General features: G+C 41.6%; 1 protein-coding gene across 10 annotated transcripts in view; it reads left to right on the plus strand.

Annotated features, from left to right (window-relative positions):
- Positions 1–20473, plus strand: part of NCOA7 (nuclear receptor coactivator 7) — a 156533-nt gene that overhangs the window by 121946 nt on the left and 14114 nt on the right. For 8 of the 10 annotated variants that reach the window (XM_086707764.1, XM_086707766.1, XM_025925808.2 and 5 more), the window contains 3 exons: positions 8899–9046; positions 18159–18284; positions 19626–19778. In XM_086707764.1, coding sequence (XP_086563890.1) covers positions 8899–9046; positions 18159–18284; positions 19626–19778 — 427 coding nt within the window. Of the gene's footprint in view, positions 1–8898; positions 9047–16174; positions 16473–18158; positions 18285–19625; positions 19779–20473 lie in introns of those variants that run through there. The other 2 variants (XM_086707770.1, XM_086707767.1) reach the window with 2 other exon arrangements.

Below are 20473 nucleotides of genomic sequence, written 5' to 3' on the forward strand. Positions count from 1 at the left end.
TCTTGCTGGAGGAAAGAGCACATTTTGGAGATTGGCACAAAACAAAGCTCTCAGGCACCCCCAAGGAGTTTGAATTTGTCCTTAAACCTACAGGGAGACTTTGGAAGGATTTTATACAGCTGGGTGAAAGTGATCAGATTTGCATTTTGTAAGATCACTTCTGCCTTCCTGTCGTTTCTTCCTGGCTTCCTTCCAGGACTACTTCTCTTGCTTCCCCCTTAAATATTTGGCTCTGTAGGATCTAGCACTTGACCTCATTCCCTGCTCAAGTATGTTACCAAGCCCACTGCTACCTGATACTGGCCAGTGTGGACGTAATTACTGGTAATTGTATTGCCTTGACCAGAGGTATCCTTAGGCAGCCAAGGCCAGGGAAGTTCAGTGACTCATCAGAAACCACAGGTAAGTTCCTGAGTGGGTTTCAAAAAAAACCGTCAACAGGCTTTGAGAAGTCAAGACAAACGATGACTGTTGAAATTGACAGTAGATCACTTTTGAAAAAATCAGCTTCACTGAAGCAGGGAGGGAGTCAACAAGGTTAAAAACTCTGCCTCCATCCAGAGAGTATCTGAGGCAGGTTTAACAAAGGGCATATGCTAAAAGGTTAATAAAATCAGAATAGAAGAATTCCAGAATGAAAAGAAGTTGGAAGATATGCTAACCCAAATGCTAACAATATGCTCTGAAGGGAAGATTGCATACAGGAAGGGAGTTTTAGGGAGAAACAAAATCCGGAGGCTTTTATATTGATGGATGGGGAAATGCAAGTAGGTTTGTGGATTAAGATGAAGGAAATGAAGGCATGGAGAGGTAGGGTGGAAGTAATGGAGGAAGTTCACCAAGCATCAGGACTGTCGAAAGTACAGACGAGAGGGTTAAAATGGGTAAAAGAGAAGTTCCTTCTTCTGAAGAGAAAGATGCTAAGAGGGAAGGTGGAGGGGAGTGCATTATTGGGATGGTATAATGGAGAGTCCTCTGTTCAGAGAGGAAGGCAGGTAGGAGAGCAAGGTAGAGGGCTTGCAAAAGCAGAGGTCTGACATAGCTACTGCTTAGAGAGTAAAGGAAATGAGTTAGGGGTCAGTAGGGAGCCCCATGAGGGAGGGAGGGTTTTCTTAGCCAAGGTTAGGTGCCTTTGATTTGTAGTGAATCCATTAAGCACAAATAAGAAAACCCAGCAACATCCGTCGTCCCAAGAGAGGAGTCAGCAAGGTGATTGTTTCTGTGAGAAGGTGTTTGGAAGGGCAGGTGCAGTAGGAGGATCAAAGCTGAACTTCTAGGGCATGCCAGTGAGGATGAAATGGAAAGATTGGCCTGAAGTATGTGAATCCAGGAGGGGCTGATGGGGAGAGAGGAAGAGTGGGGGTCAAGGTGAAAGCAGAGCTGGAACGGAAAGGAGGAGGAGTGGGTGAAGGGGAGGTCTGCAAAGGGACAAGGAGGGAATTTCCAGAACTTTGAGGCCTGTCTTCAGAGGTCAGGGTTGACTTCTGAGAACTAATGACCAGGAAAACCCAGTTAGCCAAAAAGAACCATTCCAAGAATTAGGTTAAATAAACTTACAGTCACTCTAATATAGAAGGAAAAAAGATGAGGTCATATCCTCTTCCTTGCCCCCCCTCCCCCAATTAAGTTGTAAAAAATAAACAAAGGGTAGAGAATTGAGCAGAAGTAGAACTAGAAAGAGGGACATTGATTCCTTCCATTTGGTCTCCAGAGGCCGAAGAATTAAGTAATCAGATTGGTTCCAAATGAACTTTAATGTTCTCTTGTGGCACAGGCCATTTTAGTTCTTCATTCCTTTTGCTTTTCCTTCAGAAGCATAGTATGAGGGCCATGTCCATGTGAGAAAATGAGTTTTTATGTGAGAGGCTGTTGTTGAGGGAAATTAGGGTGTCCTGGTGCCCTGAACATATCTGAGAGAAGGGACATGAACATTTTCCATTAGGATGCCCCATTTGCGGAACGTACTTTTGAGGTTTCTCATCTCAGCTTACCTGAGGCTTCCCAAGGTTGGAGTGACTTTGTTGGTGGCAGAGATAGAGCCTACCCCCTGAAACCAGAAGGAGGCTATTCAGGGCTTCTCTCTTGTCCATTTCAGCCAGTGGAGAAGCATTCCTAGAAGCACGGCTGAGGTGAGGCGGCTGTTCTGTGATGTTGCCCAAGCATGGAACAGAGTCTTGGCAGTGCTGTGAGCCTATTGACAGAAGGTATAGGAGGAAGAAGAGCTAGAGGGCAGCATGTGCCCTAAGGGCCACCTAAGGCACCTCACTAATATTACTTAAGCTTCATTAATGAAACCCAAAGCCAAGGAAGTAGTTGACCTATACTATGAGACATCTGTGGACAGGTACAGAAATGTACTGTCTTCCTTGCAGTAGAGAATTCATAAAAGAAGAGGCAGTTAGCTTAGACTAGCTGGAACATTTCCAGAGAGGGTGTGTTTGAGCACATTATTGAATGTGCTAAGCCTCAATTTCCTGATCTTTAAGTTGGGCATGGTAATACTTGGCCTCTTAGAGCTGCTGTACAATGTAACGTCCTTGAGAGAGGGAATCACATCTTTTTAGGTCACTGATTATGTCATCAGTATTGCTTAAAACATAAGCTCACTTCTCTGTTTAATATTAAAAATTTTTATTACTCTGGCCCTCTTTTCTGTGATACTTTGAGAATACCCCTTCCCTCCTTTCTAGATCCTGTTTTCTATGGTAAGTCCAAAATGCTTCACCCAGTGTAAAGGGCTGCTCTGGCTGCTCTTTGACACACTACAGGCTGTTCCAGAATAGGACACTCACTCTGGCAACAAACAAATCCAGAGGCTTGATTCACCACTCACTGGAAACCCAGCAGTCCCAAGGGAAGAGGTTTGGGAGAAGAGGCCCTTTAATCAGGTCATCCCAGATTCCTGCCCCAGACTGAGATATTTATTGTAGAGAGAATGGCACTGGCAGGCAAGAATGCTTTATGCCAACATTGACCTTGTCCCCACCCCTACACCTTGTTATAGCTTCTGAGAAACTTACACATATGACATAAGTAGCCATTTCCTTCCCTGGTATGCCCAGTGTGGCAGGTAATTTGGTCTAAGTTTTACCATCAGCACACTCTGCCCAAATTGACCTATTCCCAAAATAATCATGGCATTCATAAGGATCCCAGGTTATCAGTCTAAACCATTCCCTCCACTACCTTAAAGAGTTTCTTTTCAAGAGGGGTGGGTGGGGAAAAGGATATTGCCTTTTTCTATGGGTTTACCTCTATTTGGAACACCTTAATTAATCAGAGATGCTTTAATCTGAACTTCAAAAGGGAGGGTATTAGGCACAGGATTCCTCCTTCCCAGGAAATCTTTTGGACTTTATACAAATCTTCCCTCTCTCTCACCTTCTAACCCATCCCCCTCCAAGTGGATTGTAAGAAAAAGTTGTCTTCATCAAGTACGGAATGTCCAATTATACCTTCCTCCAGAATAATAAATCCTACTCACCCTCACATCTACATAATTAAAAGGACCGCTCAAAGGGTCTCCTCAAGCAACTTAATGTCTTCGTCACCAAAAAGGGAAGTGACTGGCAATTTCTAGGATAGGATCTCTCATTAAAATCTTTATTGGCCCACAGTTTGCACAATTTATATTTTCTTATTATGTCTAAGAAGGAATGAAATTCTCTGCTGGGGGGTGGGGGGGGTGCGCCTGGGTGCTCAGTTGGTTAAGCGTCTGACTTCGGCTTGGGTCACAATCTTGCAGTTCGTGTGTTTGAGCCCTGTGTCGGGCTCTGTGCTGACAGCTCAGAGCCTGGAGCCTGCTTCAGGTTCTGTGGCTCCCTCTCTCTCTGCCCTTCCCCCATTCGTGCTCGCTCTCTCTCTGTCTCTGTCTCTCTCTCAAATGTAATTTTTTAAAAAGAAAGAATGAAATCTTAATTCCAAATCTGCACCTCCCTCCTCATTCCCTTGCAGTCTTGCACAGGGATATGTGTCAGCATGAGCTTTTATCGTGCTTCTTCCGTGTCCATACTTACACAGTGACTTTCCCTATGAGGGTCAAATATTGGAGAACAAATGAGCAGTCCTTCATGGAAAGTAGGTCCAAAAAGTGACAAAAATGTGTCTGGTGTCAGAATCAGGAAGTTTACTGGGAAGCAATTTAGAAATCAGTGTGGAATAAGGGGAGGGCTTTCTAGTATGATTGAAAGAACCCTAATTGTCACCTCAGAAGATCTAGCCCTGGCTGTGATGCTGATGGTGGACTTCAGAGCCCCCATTCTCTCATATTTAAGGAGAGTTAGTTGAATTAAATAAAACCAATATCCCCATCAGCTCTAATATTCCTGAAGGTAATCTCTATGAGGGCAATACTGGGAGTTGAAGGAAGCAGTGCCCTCTGGCCAGAGACCACCAGAAACCTACTGAAGTTGAATGAGTTGGGTTGATTCATTGCTGTGAGAGTGAATGCACACCATGGGACTGTGGGCCATCTCAGAAAGAGGGTGCTAGAAAGAAGGGCAGGATTTAGATTTGTGTTAGGTGATTCAGGGGAGGACTTACGGGAGTGGACATTTGGTCTAGATTAGATGCTATCAGGAAGCAGAGGTCATTCTATGATTGGGTATCTTACAAGTCTTATCTAAGAGGAAAGAAGGAAGGAAGGAGTAACAATGCTATAATTAGTAAAGCAGCAGAGTCACTCATATCACCCAGATTGGAGGGCTGTTGGTCATTTTTGTGGCTGGACAATGTTCATGTTTTTAGTTTGTGTTCAGATATGAGACCTCAGAGGGGTCTTGTTTTTGTTGTGATTCATCATGGACAAAGAGTGGTCTTGTCAGATGTTGATGTTTTGTGAAATTGTTTATGTTCAACAGGAGAATATGAGGACCTCGCTGTGAGTGCCACGCCAGCTTTTAACAACACTTGGGCCTGGCTGATAGGCCCAGGCTAGCTGGCCGGTATCAGGGACTGCTTTTTCCTTTCTCACAGGAAAACTAGCGAACAAATAATTAGGAAATCCTTTTATTCATTGTAGATATGAGCATAGTAAATATCTTCCTTTCCAAGAGTTAGAGTGAAGCGTATTTGTGTCTCTATTACAAAATATAGTTGAGATGGACTATATATATATATATATATATATATATATATATATATATATATATAATATATTTAAGACTACAATATATTTAATATATATTTATATTTACTTATATAAAAATATATTTATTTTTAGTATATATTTATATATGTTATATTTAATAAATATATTTATATATGTTATATATTAATATATAAAATATATGTAATATAATATAATGATATATAATAATATATATTATATCATATATTATAATATATAATAATATAATATATGGTATAATATTTATTTATATATTTATATTTATATATTTAATATATATTTAACACTATAAGTGTTAGGAAACTGAAGGAGTTATCATTGTATACTCATCAAATTTTCTGGGGTGGTGATTAATATTTTCTAAGTTAATTTTTCATTGGAGAATGTATACTGCATGGTATAAATGCTTTTGAATGCTGCTATTCAAAAGAGAGAGAGAGAGAGAGAGAGAGAGAGAGAGAGTGTGTGTGTGTGTGTGTGTGTGTGTGTATTGCTGATGGGAAGACAAACAATGATATCATTCCTCAAAAGGGCAATATCGCTTTTACATAGCAAGTTTAGAAGGGAATTGCTCCTCTGACAACACAGTCCCACTTCTGGGAATATATCCTACAACTATACCTGTACACGTGTGAAGTGACTCACATGTGAAGTTATTCGTCACAGCATTATTTGTAACAACACAGTCTTGGAAACCACCCAAGCGTCCATCTATAGAGGATGATTATATAAGCGCTGGCTAATCCACAGAGTAAAGTACTGTGTGGCTATAAAAGAAAGAATGAGGAAGCCATCTATATATTGATGTGGAAAGATACTAGGATGTATTGTTGAATAAAGACACAAGACAGAGAATAGTGCAATCTTTTGTAGAAATGGAAGACAAAAAGAATATATATTTATATTTATATCTATATAACATTACAAAAATATACAGGAAATGAATAAAGTGGTCACCTATAAAGGAAAAGGGTGAGCACAGAATTTGGTGGACAGCGATGTGGGTGAGAAGGAAACTTCTCATTATTTGCTTTTTAAAATACAGTTTTGATGCTAGAATCAGGAAAATGTCCTGCCTATTCTAAAAATTAAAGATCCATATGATATAAAATATGTCTTTCTCCCATGCCATTCCATTCTCCAGAGGTAACCATTTCGATCAGTTTCTTATATACCCTTTCAGAATAGTCCATTGTACTAACTAACTAGTCCAGGAGCTCCAGAGAAACAGAACCAAAAGGATATGTATATATAAATACATATAGAGAGAAGGACTTGTTTGAAGGAATTGGTTTACGTGGTTGTGGGAGTTAGCAAGTCTGAAATCTACAAGGGGAGGCTGATAGGCTGGAGACCCAGGGAGAACTTGGATTGTAGTCTCACATCTGAAGGCTATTTAGAGACAGAATTCCTTCTTATTCAGGGGTCCTCAGTCTTTTTTTCTTAAGGCCTTCAACTGATTGCATGAGGCCCACTCACATTATGGAGGGTAATCTGCTTTCCTGAAAGTCTGCTGATTTAAATGTTAATCACTTCTAAAAAACACCTTCACAGCAACATCTACACCAGTGTTTGACAAAAAAATGGCCAAGTTGATGTCATATACAATTAACCATCACATCAATGTACAATTATATCTATATCTGTTTTTTTTAAAAGAATAGAAATGATAGTATATCATGGACATGGATGCACACCTTGTCTTGGATGCCAACTCTCCATGCAGAGTAGGAGAAATCTCAAAGGAAATATGCTCTTAAAGTATATGAAAATTGATAATCCTGTATTATGACAGGAAGGATATGATTAATGTAAAAAGGAAAACAACAGCTTTGAAACCACTTTGGTAGTGGTTCATGTTTACATTCTATGAAAGTTTCCACAAATTGAAAAGGAAAATACTGACTTCACAGCCACAAAGAGCTAATTCATGAAAGAAAAGCTATAGCCAGGAAGAAAACATTTGAAACTTGTTCAGTGCATCAACACTCAGAGAAATGCCGAGTGCATAGGGTAAAACTTAAATATGTATTAAATTCTTTTTCTAGAAAAAGCATAAGCAAGATTGTTATGGAACTTTAATGCAAACTAAACTGCTGGTGTCAAGAGTAAACTAGTGAGCCTTTCAAAAGCCACCTGGCAGGATGAATCACAAGATATAAAATCATGCCCTTTGACTCAGTAATCCTGTTTCTGGGAACTCACCTTGAGGAAATAATGCAAAAGATGGTGAAAGGCATAGAGCCTGAGGATGTTCACTGTAATGTGAACTTGGGAAGAAGCTAAATATCCTGACAACACAGGAATTCAGATTATTTATGACTTAGTACTTTCATGAAATTAGCCAATATGAATCCGTACAAAGACTAGCAACATGGCAAATGTGCGTGATTTAATGTTATGTATAGCAAACAATTATATTTTGGTCCTGATGTGACAATGAAAACTATATGCATATGGACAAGAGCAGATAGGAGTATAGAAAGCTAAAAACCTTTTGCTGCATTGGGATTTCAGAATTGTGGGGGTCATTTCTTTTTTGTTTTAGTTCTCTTAATATTTGTCTTAGTCAATTTGTGCTGCTATACCAGAATGCCATAAGACTGGGTGGCTTATAAATGACAGAAAGGTATTCCTCACAGTTCTAAAGGCCGGGAAGTCTAAGATCAAGGTGCTGGCGGATTTGTCTGGTGAAGGCCCACTTCCTTGTTCATAGACAATTATCCTTTCACTGTGTCACATGGTGAAAAGAGGCCTCTTTTTATAAGGGCACTAATCCCAATCATGAGGGCTCATGACCTAAGCACTTCTCAAAGGTCCTATATCTAAATACCATCACATTTGGGGTTAAGCTTCAACATATGAATTTGGGGGGGGTACAAACATTCAAGCTATAGCGATGTTGTTATAATATTTTTACATAATCACAACTTTTTAAAAATTAGCAATAAGTTAATATTGCCCCAGACAGTAGGCTTACATTGAAATTCCCATTTTGTAATTAGAAAAGACTTTAAGAATCATCTGATCATACCTGTCACTCTCTCCACCCACTGTGATGGATGTGGGAGTAGAATCAAAGGTTAGAGAGCCTGTGATTCTCATACCTGGGGGGATATTGCAGGTGCTGGGATCAGAGTTCTTATTCTCTGCTTGGGAATTAGCCATCTCTCTATTGATTTAGTTTGGTAAGATGCTACAGTACCTCCAGGTGTTAAATATGTGTAAGAGAACAGAGAAATAGGAAGCCAACCACATTTCCGTGTCAATAAATCAGGTCTCTTTCTAATATTAAAACAACAATTAGTATTATTTACTTTGTAGCTATTAAAGGTGTTTTGTTAAAATGATAACAGTGCTTCAGTTACATAAAAACCCACTGAAGTATTGTTTATCTTTTCCAGTTAAATGTTCAGATCAGTTTTTTTTTTTCCCATTGAATACAAGTGTCCAATAAATGAAGACCCGACAAGGAGAAAATATTTGGTGTAAAGATTCCATTATGTGTTTCAATTTTACGTCCCCTCTCTTGATCTTTTCCTCAGATTGAGACAGGTTCTCAGTGTCTGTGGGCTTCTACTTTCACTAGTTGACTTATTTTCCAAATTTGGAATGCGCTCGTAGAGGTCATCTTCACAGTGCGAAATTTCCCAATTAGCAAAACAGATTTGCCAAGCAGGAAAAGGATGGTTGCAAGTGCCCAACTTCCTACTTCTGCCTGCCAGGAAAGTAGATTTGGTGTTAACTCCTATGACGAATGTATTTTTCAGGGTGGATCATTTGTACACGTTCTTTGTTCAGTGGTCTCCTGACGTCTATGGGAAAGATGCCAAAGAGCAAGGCTTTGTGGTCGTGGAAAAGGAAGAACTGAATATGATCGACAACTTCTTCAGTGAGCCAACCACCAAGAGCTGGGAGGTGAGCACTCAAGAGGGGCTAGACTGTTGTGGCCATTAAATTACACTATGCAATCAAAATTTTCTTGTGTCCAGATACCAAGAACTTCTTGGCTGGCAAGAAGTTAGATTTCCTGTGCACTTTTGAAGTTATAGAGGGAAATAACTTTATTCCTCTGTTTGAGCCAGTTGTATGTGTCACATAAATACCACCACTATTACCGCTGCCAGGCCATTTCACTTTCCTTTTTAAAAACTGCTAATGGGTCCCCTTTATGTACAGGATGAAATTCAGGCTCCTTAATGTGGTCTGAAAAGCCCTTCATAAATTTTTTGAGCACTTACCAAGCCCTTCTCAATGGCACAATGGATGAGAGAAGCAGAAGTTAGCATCAAGGCGTACAGATGAATCATTATAATATAATGAGATAATTGCCATTATAGGGGAAGTGCCAAGTGCTGTAGGAGCATGGGGCCAGGCACCTGAATGGAGCCAGGGGGATCAGTTAAAGCTGCCCAGAAGGAGTGATCTGAACAAACATCAGAAAGGGGAGTTCAGGCAGTTGGGGTAGAATGGGACATGGGCCATGTTCTGGCCAGAGAGGAAAATCTGTGCAGAGGAATGACAGAGGGAGAAACAGGATGTGGGATAGTTGATAAACTAACAGGTTCAGTGTGGCTGAACCATAGGGTGCAAAGCTGAAGGAGGGGCAAGAAATGAAGCAGGAAAAGAAAGTAAGGACACATCACAAAGGACCTATGGATCATGTCTATCTTCCTAAAGACAGTGGGAAGGCACTGAACTGTTTTCAGTCTGGAGAAGTGTACACACATATGCATTTCAGAGAGCTCTCTCTTTCTGGCAGACGTTCAAGAGATTGGAGGAGTTGGACAACACTTGAGGCTCAGAGACCCATTAGGAGGCCCGTGCAGGATCAATGTCGAGAGATAATGGTTGCTGCAAGAGTGGCAGTGGGGTGGAGAAAATTGAGTGCTTGAAGGATAATTAGAAACTGGAATACACAGTATTTTGTGAGTAATTAATTATATGTGGAAAGTAAGGAATATATGGAGATCGAACTCTTTGTTTTTAGAGTGGGAACTGAAGGGGCAGTGGCACCTGCCCTTTGCTGAGATAGGAGCATAGCAAGAGTATTAGATTTAGTAGAAAATGCTCTGCATTCTGGTTTTAATCTAAATTTGAGGTGTCTGTGGAATGTTCGAGAGACAGAATAAAACTTAGGAGAAATATCTAAAGACATGATTTGGCAATCAGTGGCAAAGTTGAAGTTATGAGTATAGATGAGGTCATCCTAGGAGAGTATTTACAGTGGAAAGGGAACAGGGCTCAAACTAGAACCCTTAGGGATACCTGCATTTAAAGGGGCCAAAGGCAGTAGAGACCACAAAGGCAGCCAGGGAAGAAGGTAGAAAACAAGGAAAGTCATGTCTTAGAGACCAAGGGAAGAGAATGTTTCGAGAGGGGAGTCATCGTCAAAATGACTTATGCTGTAGAAAAGTCAGAAGATAAGAACTGAGGTATGTCTCTTGGACTTAAAACCAAGGAGGTAGTTGGTGACTTTGACAAGAGCAGTCTCATTAAAGTGGTAAGCTCAAAATTTAGATTCCAGTGGTTCAAAGAATGAGTGGGAGATAAGTAAGTTGAACTAGTAAAGGTGGGCAAACAATTCAAATTTGGTTCTGGAGAATAAAAATGACGTGGTGAACTGGACGAATAAGTGAGGTTGGGAAGGTTTTCCCTCTTGTGAGAGAGACTTTAACCTTTTGGATGAGGTCATTAGGAACCCCAGGGTAGAAGGTCAGAAGATAAGGGAATGAGGAAGGAACTCATCAGGAGAGCAGATCTCTGAGAATTGGCAGAGAAGTGGGGATAGGGATAGGATTGGTTTTAGACAAGTGGGTGGGCAGTAGAAAAGAATAGGATGTGTGCAAATAAAATGCCGATTGAGTGGTGGTAAATTGTGGCATTTTTCATCCGATGGTTTCTTTGCAGTGGAAGGAAGGGGATCTCCTGAAGTGAAGGAGGAGTTAGAGAAATATGGAGAAGGTATGAAATAGCCTCAAGACTAGGATAAATGTGAAGGACTGTCATGGGGTAGCTGTCTGGTATGGAGAGCCCTGTTGGGTCTGCCATGTTTATAGTGGCCCCAGGCTACAGAGAGGGGTGATTTTCTCCAGGAATCCCAGCCTGGTTTTAGATTCATCAAGTGCACAGTCGGATCCTTCCAAGGTTGGAACCTTGCCACATTGGAATGAGCAAGGGTAATGAGCCTGCCCCTTAGGTCTGATGCCTTCTGGAATGCCAGGTTCTCTCATATGTGTGCTTGTACTCACTTCCTGTCTCACTGCCTGATAGCTCTGTAGCATATTATCCCCAAATTTATTTGCTTGTTATGCCTCCCCATAGTTCACAAAGCTTCTTAGTTGAAACTACTGTTTGAAGCCGTTTAAGCCTTTCAGGCTCTTTCTTCCTTGGCTTTTTATATGAATTCTGATTTTTTTTTTTCTTTTCTTTTTTTGCTCCTGTCTCTGGCCAGTCTTTCCAAGTCAACTTTGCTGGTCCCTTTTCTCATGCTGTCTCTGGGAGTTTGTCTTTGGCCCTCTTCTCATCTGTTACATCTTCCTTGGATGAGCTCATCAACTCTTGTAGCTTATGCTGCCTACTCCCACATCTGCCTACACCACATACCTCTTTCTCCCGAGCTGCTACTCTAGAGTTCATAGCTGTCCCCTAGGCACAGCTGCAAGTACCCATGAGGCAGAGGTGGTGTGATACTGATATTCTGGCCAAGGCACCCAAGAATATCAAGTTCTGTCCTCACCTAATCAGCTCTAAGAGGCCCCCATAAGATATGTGCACAAAGGAAGCAAAGCCAGGAAATGTACATTTTCTTTTTTATTTTTAAGTTTATTTTTGAGAGAGACAGAACAAGTGGGGGATGGGCAGAAAGAAAGGGAGAGAGAGAGACACTCCTAAGTGGGCTCTGAACTGTCAGTGCAGAGCCTGACGTGGGGCTCAAACTCTCAAAATTGTGAGATCGTGACCTGAGCCTAAACCAAGAGTAGGATGCTCAACTGACTGAGCCACCCAGGCACCCCTGAAGTGTCCATTTTCTTACTGAGACTGTGGCCTCTTGCTCCAATATGGAGTTCCAGAGAGAAGGTTAGATAACATGGTGGGCGGGATGGGTCGGGGGAAAGGCAGTTAATCCTTGCCTGATGAGGCCTGAATATCCTGAGTGGGAGCAGCCCCCTTTGAAGGACTGTTCTGCCTCTCTCCACTAATCCCATCCTTGAATCTCAGCTCTTGCTAACCCCAGTGGGAGGAGAGAGAGGCTGCATCAGTACCAGTACCAGAGGGAAAGGAGCTAAAGAGGTATACAGGGAGAGAAAGGTCTGCTTCAAGATCTAGTGTGGGCCTGGGCAGTCTGCCCCAGGCCTTCTCAGACTGAGCCACTGAGGAGAATGAAAGAGAGGGCAAATCCCTCTAAGAAACTACTCTAGATCTGTGGTGGAAGAGGAGGAAAAGAAGAAGGGATGGAGAAGGAGGAAGAACTTGGTTGGCCTATTCCAAGCTCCTCGTGCTTATGCTAATACTTGTGCTCATAACTGGAGAGAGAAGTGGCTAGACTGGTCAGGCTGCCTTATCCCTGTTTTCTGGCCACATGGGAGAGAGTCCAAAAGTGCAACGAGCAGCAGAATGCTTGCCACACTCCCTTGCATGCAGGAGCAGGCCCCACGTACTAGCATTACCGTCAAGCCAAGCCACTGCAACAGCATTGCTGCTCCTTTGGGAAGGGGGACCGGAGGGGGACTGTCACGCCCCCGGAAGCTAGCAGGTGTCTGATCCTCGGCATGTCCAAAACAACTCATCATGCCCCCAATCTTGCTTCTTCTCACGTATTCCCATCTCAATTGGTGGTGGTCCAAGCTAGAAACCTAGATATCATCCTAGATTCTTTTCCTTCATCATATCTAGTCAGAGTTTTATCGATTGTGATTTTATATGGTACAGAGACCTCTGCTTCCCTCCATCAAACGTGCCCCAGTCAGCCTGTCTGCATCCTTCACTTGGACTCCCAAGGGCACCTCCAGACCCAACCCAACCACCAGTCTGTTCTCCCATACACAGACTCTTTAAGTAAGCTTTATGTCCTAATTTTATATAAGTAACACCTGCTTATTGTAGGAAATTTGGAAACTACAGAAAAGTACAATGCAGAACATTTAAAAATATGTGACCACCCTTAACAGTTTGGTGCATTTTGTTCAATTCCCTTTTTTCTCATTTATTTTAGGATGTTTTCTTAGGGGTTTGGGGGTAGGGAGTCTTTTTAGTTTTGCAAAGGGCAATCATGTTTTATGTATAGTTCTGCATCTGGTTTTCCCACCTAACATCTTGTGGGAATTGTGTCATCTTAAAGATTTTTAAGCCTCATTTTAATGGTTGCATGACATTTAAAATCTCAATTATAATTTTTTTAACAATTCCCCACTTTTAGGAATCATTGTGTTGGTTCAAGTTTTTCACAAGGGTGAAATGATCTGCAACCCTTACTGTTCCCTTAGTTTCCTAGGAGTGACATTAGTTGATAGAAGAGTATTAAAGGATCCTATTTTTTTTTTTATATATATGGCAACTTGACAGCAATGTGAGGAATACCCCTCTCACTGTGTTTATTCCAGCAGCAAGGATTATTACTGTTATTCCCCCCAAAATTCTGCTAATTTGGAAGCATAAAAATGATATATTTTAATTTTTATTTCCTTGGTTGAGGAAAGAATAGATGAAAAACACGTGTGTGTGTGTGTGTGTGTGTGTGTGTGTGTGTGTGTGTGTGATTCCCACTCATTTCCTTTGCTCATTTTTCTAGAAGAATCTTAATACTGAGCTCTTTATGATTAAATGATACTAATTTTTTGTCTCCTCTTTTTTTAATATTGATTTATTTTTGAGAGAGAGCAAGAGCAAGGGAGGGGCAGAGACGGAGAGACAGATGATCTGAAGTAGGCTCTGTGCTGACAACAGCAAGCCAGATGCAGGACTCAAACTCACAAACTGCAAGATCATGACCTGAGCTGAAGTCAGTCACTCAACGGACTGAGTTGCCCAGGTGCCCCTCTCCTCTATTTTTTCTTGAGAAAGAGATAGCACATGTGTGCAGAAGCATGTGTGTGAGCAGGGGAAGGGCTGGGTTTTGTTTTTGTTTTTGTTTTTGTTTTTGTTTCCCCCTATAGTGTTTTTAGGTATGGGTGGCCCTGTAGTATCAATTTAAACCCCACTCAGTCTGCAGTTGATTTATTGATACATGATAGGTAATATTTTTAATAGGTAATTTTTTCCAACACTACTTAATGGTTTCTGATGTTTCCTTCATCATATTTAATTTTTTTTTTTCAACGTTTGTTTATTTTTGGGACAGAGAGAGACAGAGCATGAACGGGGGAGGGGCAGAGAGAGAGGGAGACACAGAATCGGAAACAGGCTCCAGGCTCTGAGCCATCAGCCCAGAGCCTGACGCGGGGCTTGAACCCACGGACCGCGAGATCGTGACCTGGCTGAAGTCGGACGCTTAACCGACTGCGCCACCCAGGCGCCCCCTTCATCATATTTAAAGGTCTCATATATGTTCTGTGCTATCTACTTAACTTGTTTAAATAACACATATGATCATATACTCCCATGCTTCAAACACTCAGGGACTCTCCATTGCCTACGGTTATCATTACCCACCTGGCCAATCATAGACCAACACTTGGTGATTTGTTTTCCTTTAACTGACTCTTAGACCTTTACCACTGGAGACAGAAATTTAGTAGGTCTGGGAGAGGATTGTCAGAATCTGTGTTTTTAAAGCTCCTAGATTTTGAAGAATAGCCAGGTTTTAGACACAGTGGCCCCTAGGATAAGTTCTCAGCTTCTTCATGGCATTAAGATTCTTGGTTTTCTCCACTTCCGTCCTTCCCCAGCTTCATCTCTACTTCTCTTCCTTTCTATTCCCAAGCCATAGTGAACCTAGAACAAACATACCTGTTTTCCTTCTGTACCCTCCACCCCGACATCTCTCCACACTGCACCCTCTGCTCTCAAACTGAAGCCCCATCCGCTCTGTGAATAAGCCATCTCCCAAGGCTCTAGGTGCCCCCACCTTTGAGTTGCTACTATTAGCATTTGTATTACATGGAGTGGCATTCATATTATTTATAAATGTCTCTCTGCTGTCTCTTCACCCTCTCGAGACTGTGGACTGCTTTGTGTCCCCAAGCCTGGCCAAGTACCTGACACTTGCCATCATCGAGAGAGAGACCAGTAAATGCTAGCTGTTGTGAAGTGCCAGGAACTGAAGAGAGTGCCAGTGCTGTCTCACTGGCACAAAATCCAAGTGATTCTGCCCCAATTTGTGTCCCGGTTCTTGCATTGAAAATCAGTTCCAGCTGACCTGGGTCTGGTCATGGAGTTATCTGCCAGAATTCTCGTGAGAACACACCCCAGCTTGAGCTGTACAATAGCAGTCTGATGTGCTCAGCAGTACCCAGAAACAAAAGCCATTTTGGATCTGGAAGAGTCACAGAACGATCACTGAAAATTGATGCAGTGGTCATCTACATGTTTTCCCAACCCCCTGCCATCTGATCTGGGAAGTAGAGGAGAACTCATCATGCTTATTAGTCATTAAGATGAGTACTCTAAAAGGTTAGGAGGTAAATGTTCCTTTGTCAGCTCTTTTGAAACACTGAATGTAAAGTAGCCTTCTTCTCAGCCTCATATAAACCAGGACGTTCTCCCATTCTTTTAAGGTCCGCATATCCGACAAACATAATGTGTCATTGAGGTGAAATGCCCTTGTTGTAAGTGTAATATACCTACCTTGGGTAAAGGCTCCTTTGAGATTCAAACCTATGTCAGGAACATACATAAAGTTTAAAAATGGAAATTTAGCTTTAGAGAAGGTGCTGGGAAAAAACTCTGAAGAGGCAGGACTAGAAGAGCTAGCTTAGCCAGAGGACTATTAGGAAGAAAAGTATAAGAAGAAAAGGGGAAAAAAAGAAACAAAACAACAATGGAGTTTTGTTGCAGTTAGGAAACTACCGTTTCAAAGGTGAAAGTGTCATTTTACAGCCTCACAGCAATGCCTGACAGGAAGTGTGTGTTTGCTCTAAATCCTAATTTGGGTGTGTTCCTGTAGAAATGTTGAGCCCTCTCCTAAGGGAAACAGAAACTCAATCATGCAGGAAACTAGATACTGCAAAAACAGTTGTAGCTCAGCGTGGCTGTAAGCAACAGTGGTGTGAAGGCAGAGAAAAAGCTGTTCCTCGTTAGAAAGCAAGCAGACGGTTCTCCCCCCGTCAGGATGCGAGACCGAAGGTTGCCCTTGGACATTCAGATTTTCTATTGTGCCAGACCGGACCAAGAGCCTTTTGTGAAGGTATGCTGGAGTCCCTGGGAGCTAATAAGATGTCAGTGAATCCTCAGAGATCTGCAACTCAGTATGTTTTCAGATGCCCTTCTAATGAGAAAGGATTGTGCTGACATTTCAGCGGAATGTTTGGGAGATGGATATGATGTGGTTTGCCCCTTCAAAAGCCCCTATTTTATTCTTTTTCATTCCATAGCCCTCTTTGTACCTGTGTTAAATGTGGAGTTCACAAAAAAGGTGCGCTTTATTTAATACATTTAAAATGCTGGGTTTGTGATTCTTTGACAGTGTTTTTATTTTTGTTTTTGTTTTTTAAGTAAATCTCCCATGAGAAGATAGTAAAATTTGTTAGCTAATTTCCTTACCTATAAATCTAGTTCAGATAGTGGCAGGTAACTATCACTGTGCATATTGGAAATGGAGTAGTGCATTATCTGACAACTTTGACTAAATGTAACTTAAATGTTGTTTCTCTATGATGCAAAAGTGACTAAATTTAGTACCTAGGTATTCTGCTGAACTAATCACCCTATCTGTATCATTCAATTTCAAAATAATTTAGTGATTTATCCAGGAGGGGCAAAAAATAGATTAAAAAATTTTTTTAAGTTTATTTTGAGAGAGAAAGAGAGAGAGACCACAGCGCAAGGAGGGGAGGGAGCAGAGAGAGAGAATCCCAAGCAGGCTCTGCCCTGTCAGTCAGCACAGGAGCCCCTGAGATCATGACCTGAGCCAAAATCAAGAGTCAGATGCTTAACAGACTGAGCCACCCAGGCACCCCCCCAAAATAGATTTTAAATTGAAATGGACTTTGGTTGTTCATAAGCAAGTTACAGTGAAATAATAAACATGTATAAAATCATGTTTCTCAGTTTTGAAGGAAAAAATATTTTGATAGTTTCTAAATCATACATAAAGAATTGTAACCTAATTATAATTTAGACTAAATTTAGCTTTGTGTCTCTTTATATTGTTGCTTCTAGTGGATGTTACCATTTGTTATTTCTTCAGCGTTTGTTGCTATGTGCCATAGCCTTGAGAGAAAACAATCGTAGGAGTCTTGATTTAAAACCTATCCTTATCTGGTCGCTTGGGTGGCTCAGTCGGTTAAGTGTCCGACTTCAGCTCAGGTCATGATCTCACAGTCTGTGGGTTTGAGCCCGGAATTGGGCTCTGTGCTGACAGCTCAGAGCCTGGAGCCTGCTTTGGATTCTGTGTCTCCCTCTCTCTCTCTGCCCCTCCCCTGCTCATGCTCTGTCTCTCTCTGTCTCAAAAATAAATTTAAAAAAAATTTTTAAAAAACTGATCTTACTTACCAATTATCCTGTTTATAGAAGACTTACAGAATGATTCCTGATTTGTCCCTTAACAATTCAAATTTAGATGCAGGGTATGTCACCTGTAGAGTTATGCATAATGATGCACCCTCAATGAGCACTTGGCAGCCGTAGTAAAGGTGGAAACCCTATGACTTTAATTTGTACGTATTAAGTACCTCAGCTGAACTGTGTTAAATTCTGCATTTGTTCAGAAATTGAAGTTGAAATTAGCCCTTTTCCCAGAGTCCTGGTTCAGTTTATGTCTTACTGCTAAAACTCCACCTGTCCTGGGCAACTGTGTACCTGAGGCCGTTTTTAGCAGGCAATGGAAAAGCAAGCATATCAGGTTTTGGGGGCTTTGTCTTCTCCGTTTCAGATCATCACCGTTGAGGAGGCAAAGCGCAGGAAGAGCACCTGCAGCTACTATGAAGAGGACGATGAGGTGGCCCTACCAGTCCTGCAGCCCCATAGCGCACTCCTGGAGAACATGCACATTGAGCAGGTGGGCGCTCCCCTGGCACATAGGGCGGGGCTTCCAGGCCTGAAAAAGGCATTTTCCATCCCTGACTGCATTTGCTCCTCTCACTGGGGGTGAAGGAAGGGCCAGGTTTTAAAGAAAGAACACCAGCAGCCCAACCAATGTCCGTGTCCTTTCTCCGCTTCAGAAGGTTACGTTAGCACTCCCGGTCACCTTCGTGGGAGTCTGGAGACTTGGCCAGAAACTACATCCATCTCCTAAACCTGAATGAAAAGCCACTTCATGTCTTCAAAACAGTTTTTAAATTGTCCTACCACAGTCCTGTGCATATTCCTAACACTCGCAAGAGGATTTAAATTTACCCTGGCGATTACTGCAGAGTTCTAATGGTTTTTCAACTTTTTGGGTTCAATTAAAGTCATATAGCAAATACACTTCCATAGCTTTATGAAAACTACCTACCACTAGGAGTAATTTTCCTTTTTTTCTGTAATTTTCCTTGTTCACTTTATATTTTCTGAAAATCTCTTCAATTCTTATGAAATACTATCATGTGCTGCGTTTGAACTTGAGTAAGGAAGCTCTTGCATTTCTCCCACTAGCCAACTCAGAAATCTGCATTTCGGAGACATTAAAGAATCGAGTTCAATCTCTCAATTTGCAGATGAGCCTGTGAAGGCTCAGGAAAGCCGGGAGACTTGAGCAAGCAGTTATGGAGATGGAGTTCATGCTGATATTAGAACTGATGTTAAGCATTCTGAAAACTTCCTTACTTCATAGCCTCCTTTGTCAGTAGTTTTGAAGAGATATGCATTATTGGTATTTATGGCAGCCCAGTTCAAGCTAAATGTTAATGTAGGTGAAAGATACAAGCAAGATGACGACAGACTGCATTTATTTGACTACTAGCATAAAACACCTATGTTTTCTTGTTCTCACTTCTGTGAGAAGCTGCCAATATCAGTAGTAGTTCTGAGCCTATGAGCATTTAGAAAGAACCATCGGAGAACCATGAACTGTTTGCTGAAGGTCAGGTTGAAGTGTAAAAGGGAGAGCTCATGTCTAATTCATATCAAGCTGGGTGCTGTATCTTCAAATGCATAGTTGCATAGTGACCCCTCATTCATGGCCCTGAAAGGGAATGTGTGCTCTGGCTGGCATCCCTACCAAGGTCAACACCATCAAGCAGTGATTCTCGCTTCTCTTTCTTGGTTTATAGTGACAAATATTTGCCAGAGTAAAGAGGAACAACATGTGAGTAAGTGTGATTTTGAGTTTGAGCCTCAGGTTCTTGCTTTGTGCTGTAAGCTTATGAGGGATTTGTGGGCAAACTGTATATTTATGTCTCCATCTTTGGATTTGCAGCTGGCCCGACGCCTTCCAGCAAGGGTACAAGGGTATCCATGGAGACTTGCATATAGCACATTAGAGCATGGGACCAGTTTGAAAACTCTTTACCGGAAGTCAGCATCGCTAGATAGTCCTGTCCTGTTGGTCATCAAAGATATGGATAATCAGGTGAGGCTTGTTCTTTCATAGAAAAACAAAAATAATTTATTTATTTTGAGAGAGGGGGGAAGGGACAGAGAGAGAGGGAAGGGCAGAGAGAGAGAGAATCTTAAGTAGGCTCTGCACTGCCAGTGAGGCTCAAACTCATGAACTTTGAGGTCATGACCTGAGCCAGATTCAAGAGCCAGATGCCCAACCAACTGAGCCACTTAGGCAGCCCTCATAGAAAACATTTGTTTTGATGAAGATTTTCAAACTTACACAACAGGAGAGAGACCAGTGCAAGAATTCCCCATCAACCAGATTTACACTTAGCATGATTTTGCCCCATATGCTTCATCTGTCTTTCTTTGTTGGTTTATCTTCACTGAAGTATTTTGAAGTACATCCCAATTATTATGTCATTTCACCCCTACATACTTCAGAATGCATCTCAAAAAGGAAAATGAAGCGTATCTCCAAATACAGTCATATTCTACAGAATTTTTTTTTTCCTGTGCTCACCATACAGTAGGAAGCAGTGTTGATATTCCACAGCCTAAAGCCTGAAAAGTTGGAGAAAAGTCAAGTCTGGAAAGGGAGATAGTTACAGAAAGCTCTCGTGCCATATCAGAACTCTTTCCAGGAGCTGAGGTAGTACCCACAAACCGTGCCGGCACGGTTGCTGAGACTGAGAGCCATTCAGAGCCAGGGTGTGTTCGACC

This window comes from Puma concolor, chromosome B2 (assembly GCF_028749965.1).
Source record: "Puma concolor isolate L17-30 chromosome B2, mPumCon1.1.hap2, whole genome shotgun sequence".
Classification (NCBI taxonomy): domain Eukaryota; kingdom Metazoa; phylum Chordata; class Mammalia; order Carnivora; family Felidae; genus Puma; species Puma concolor.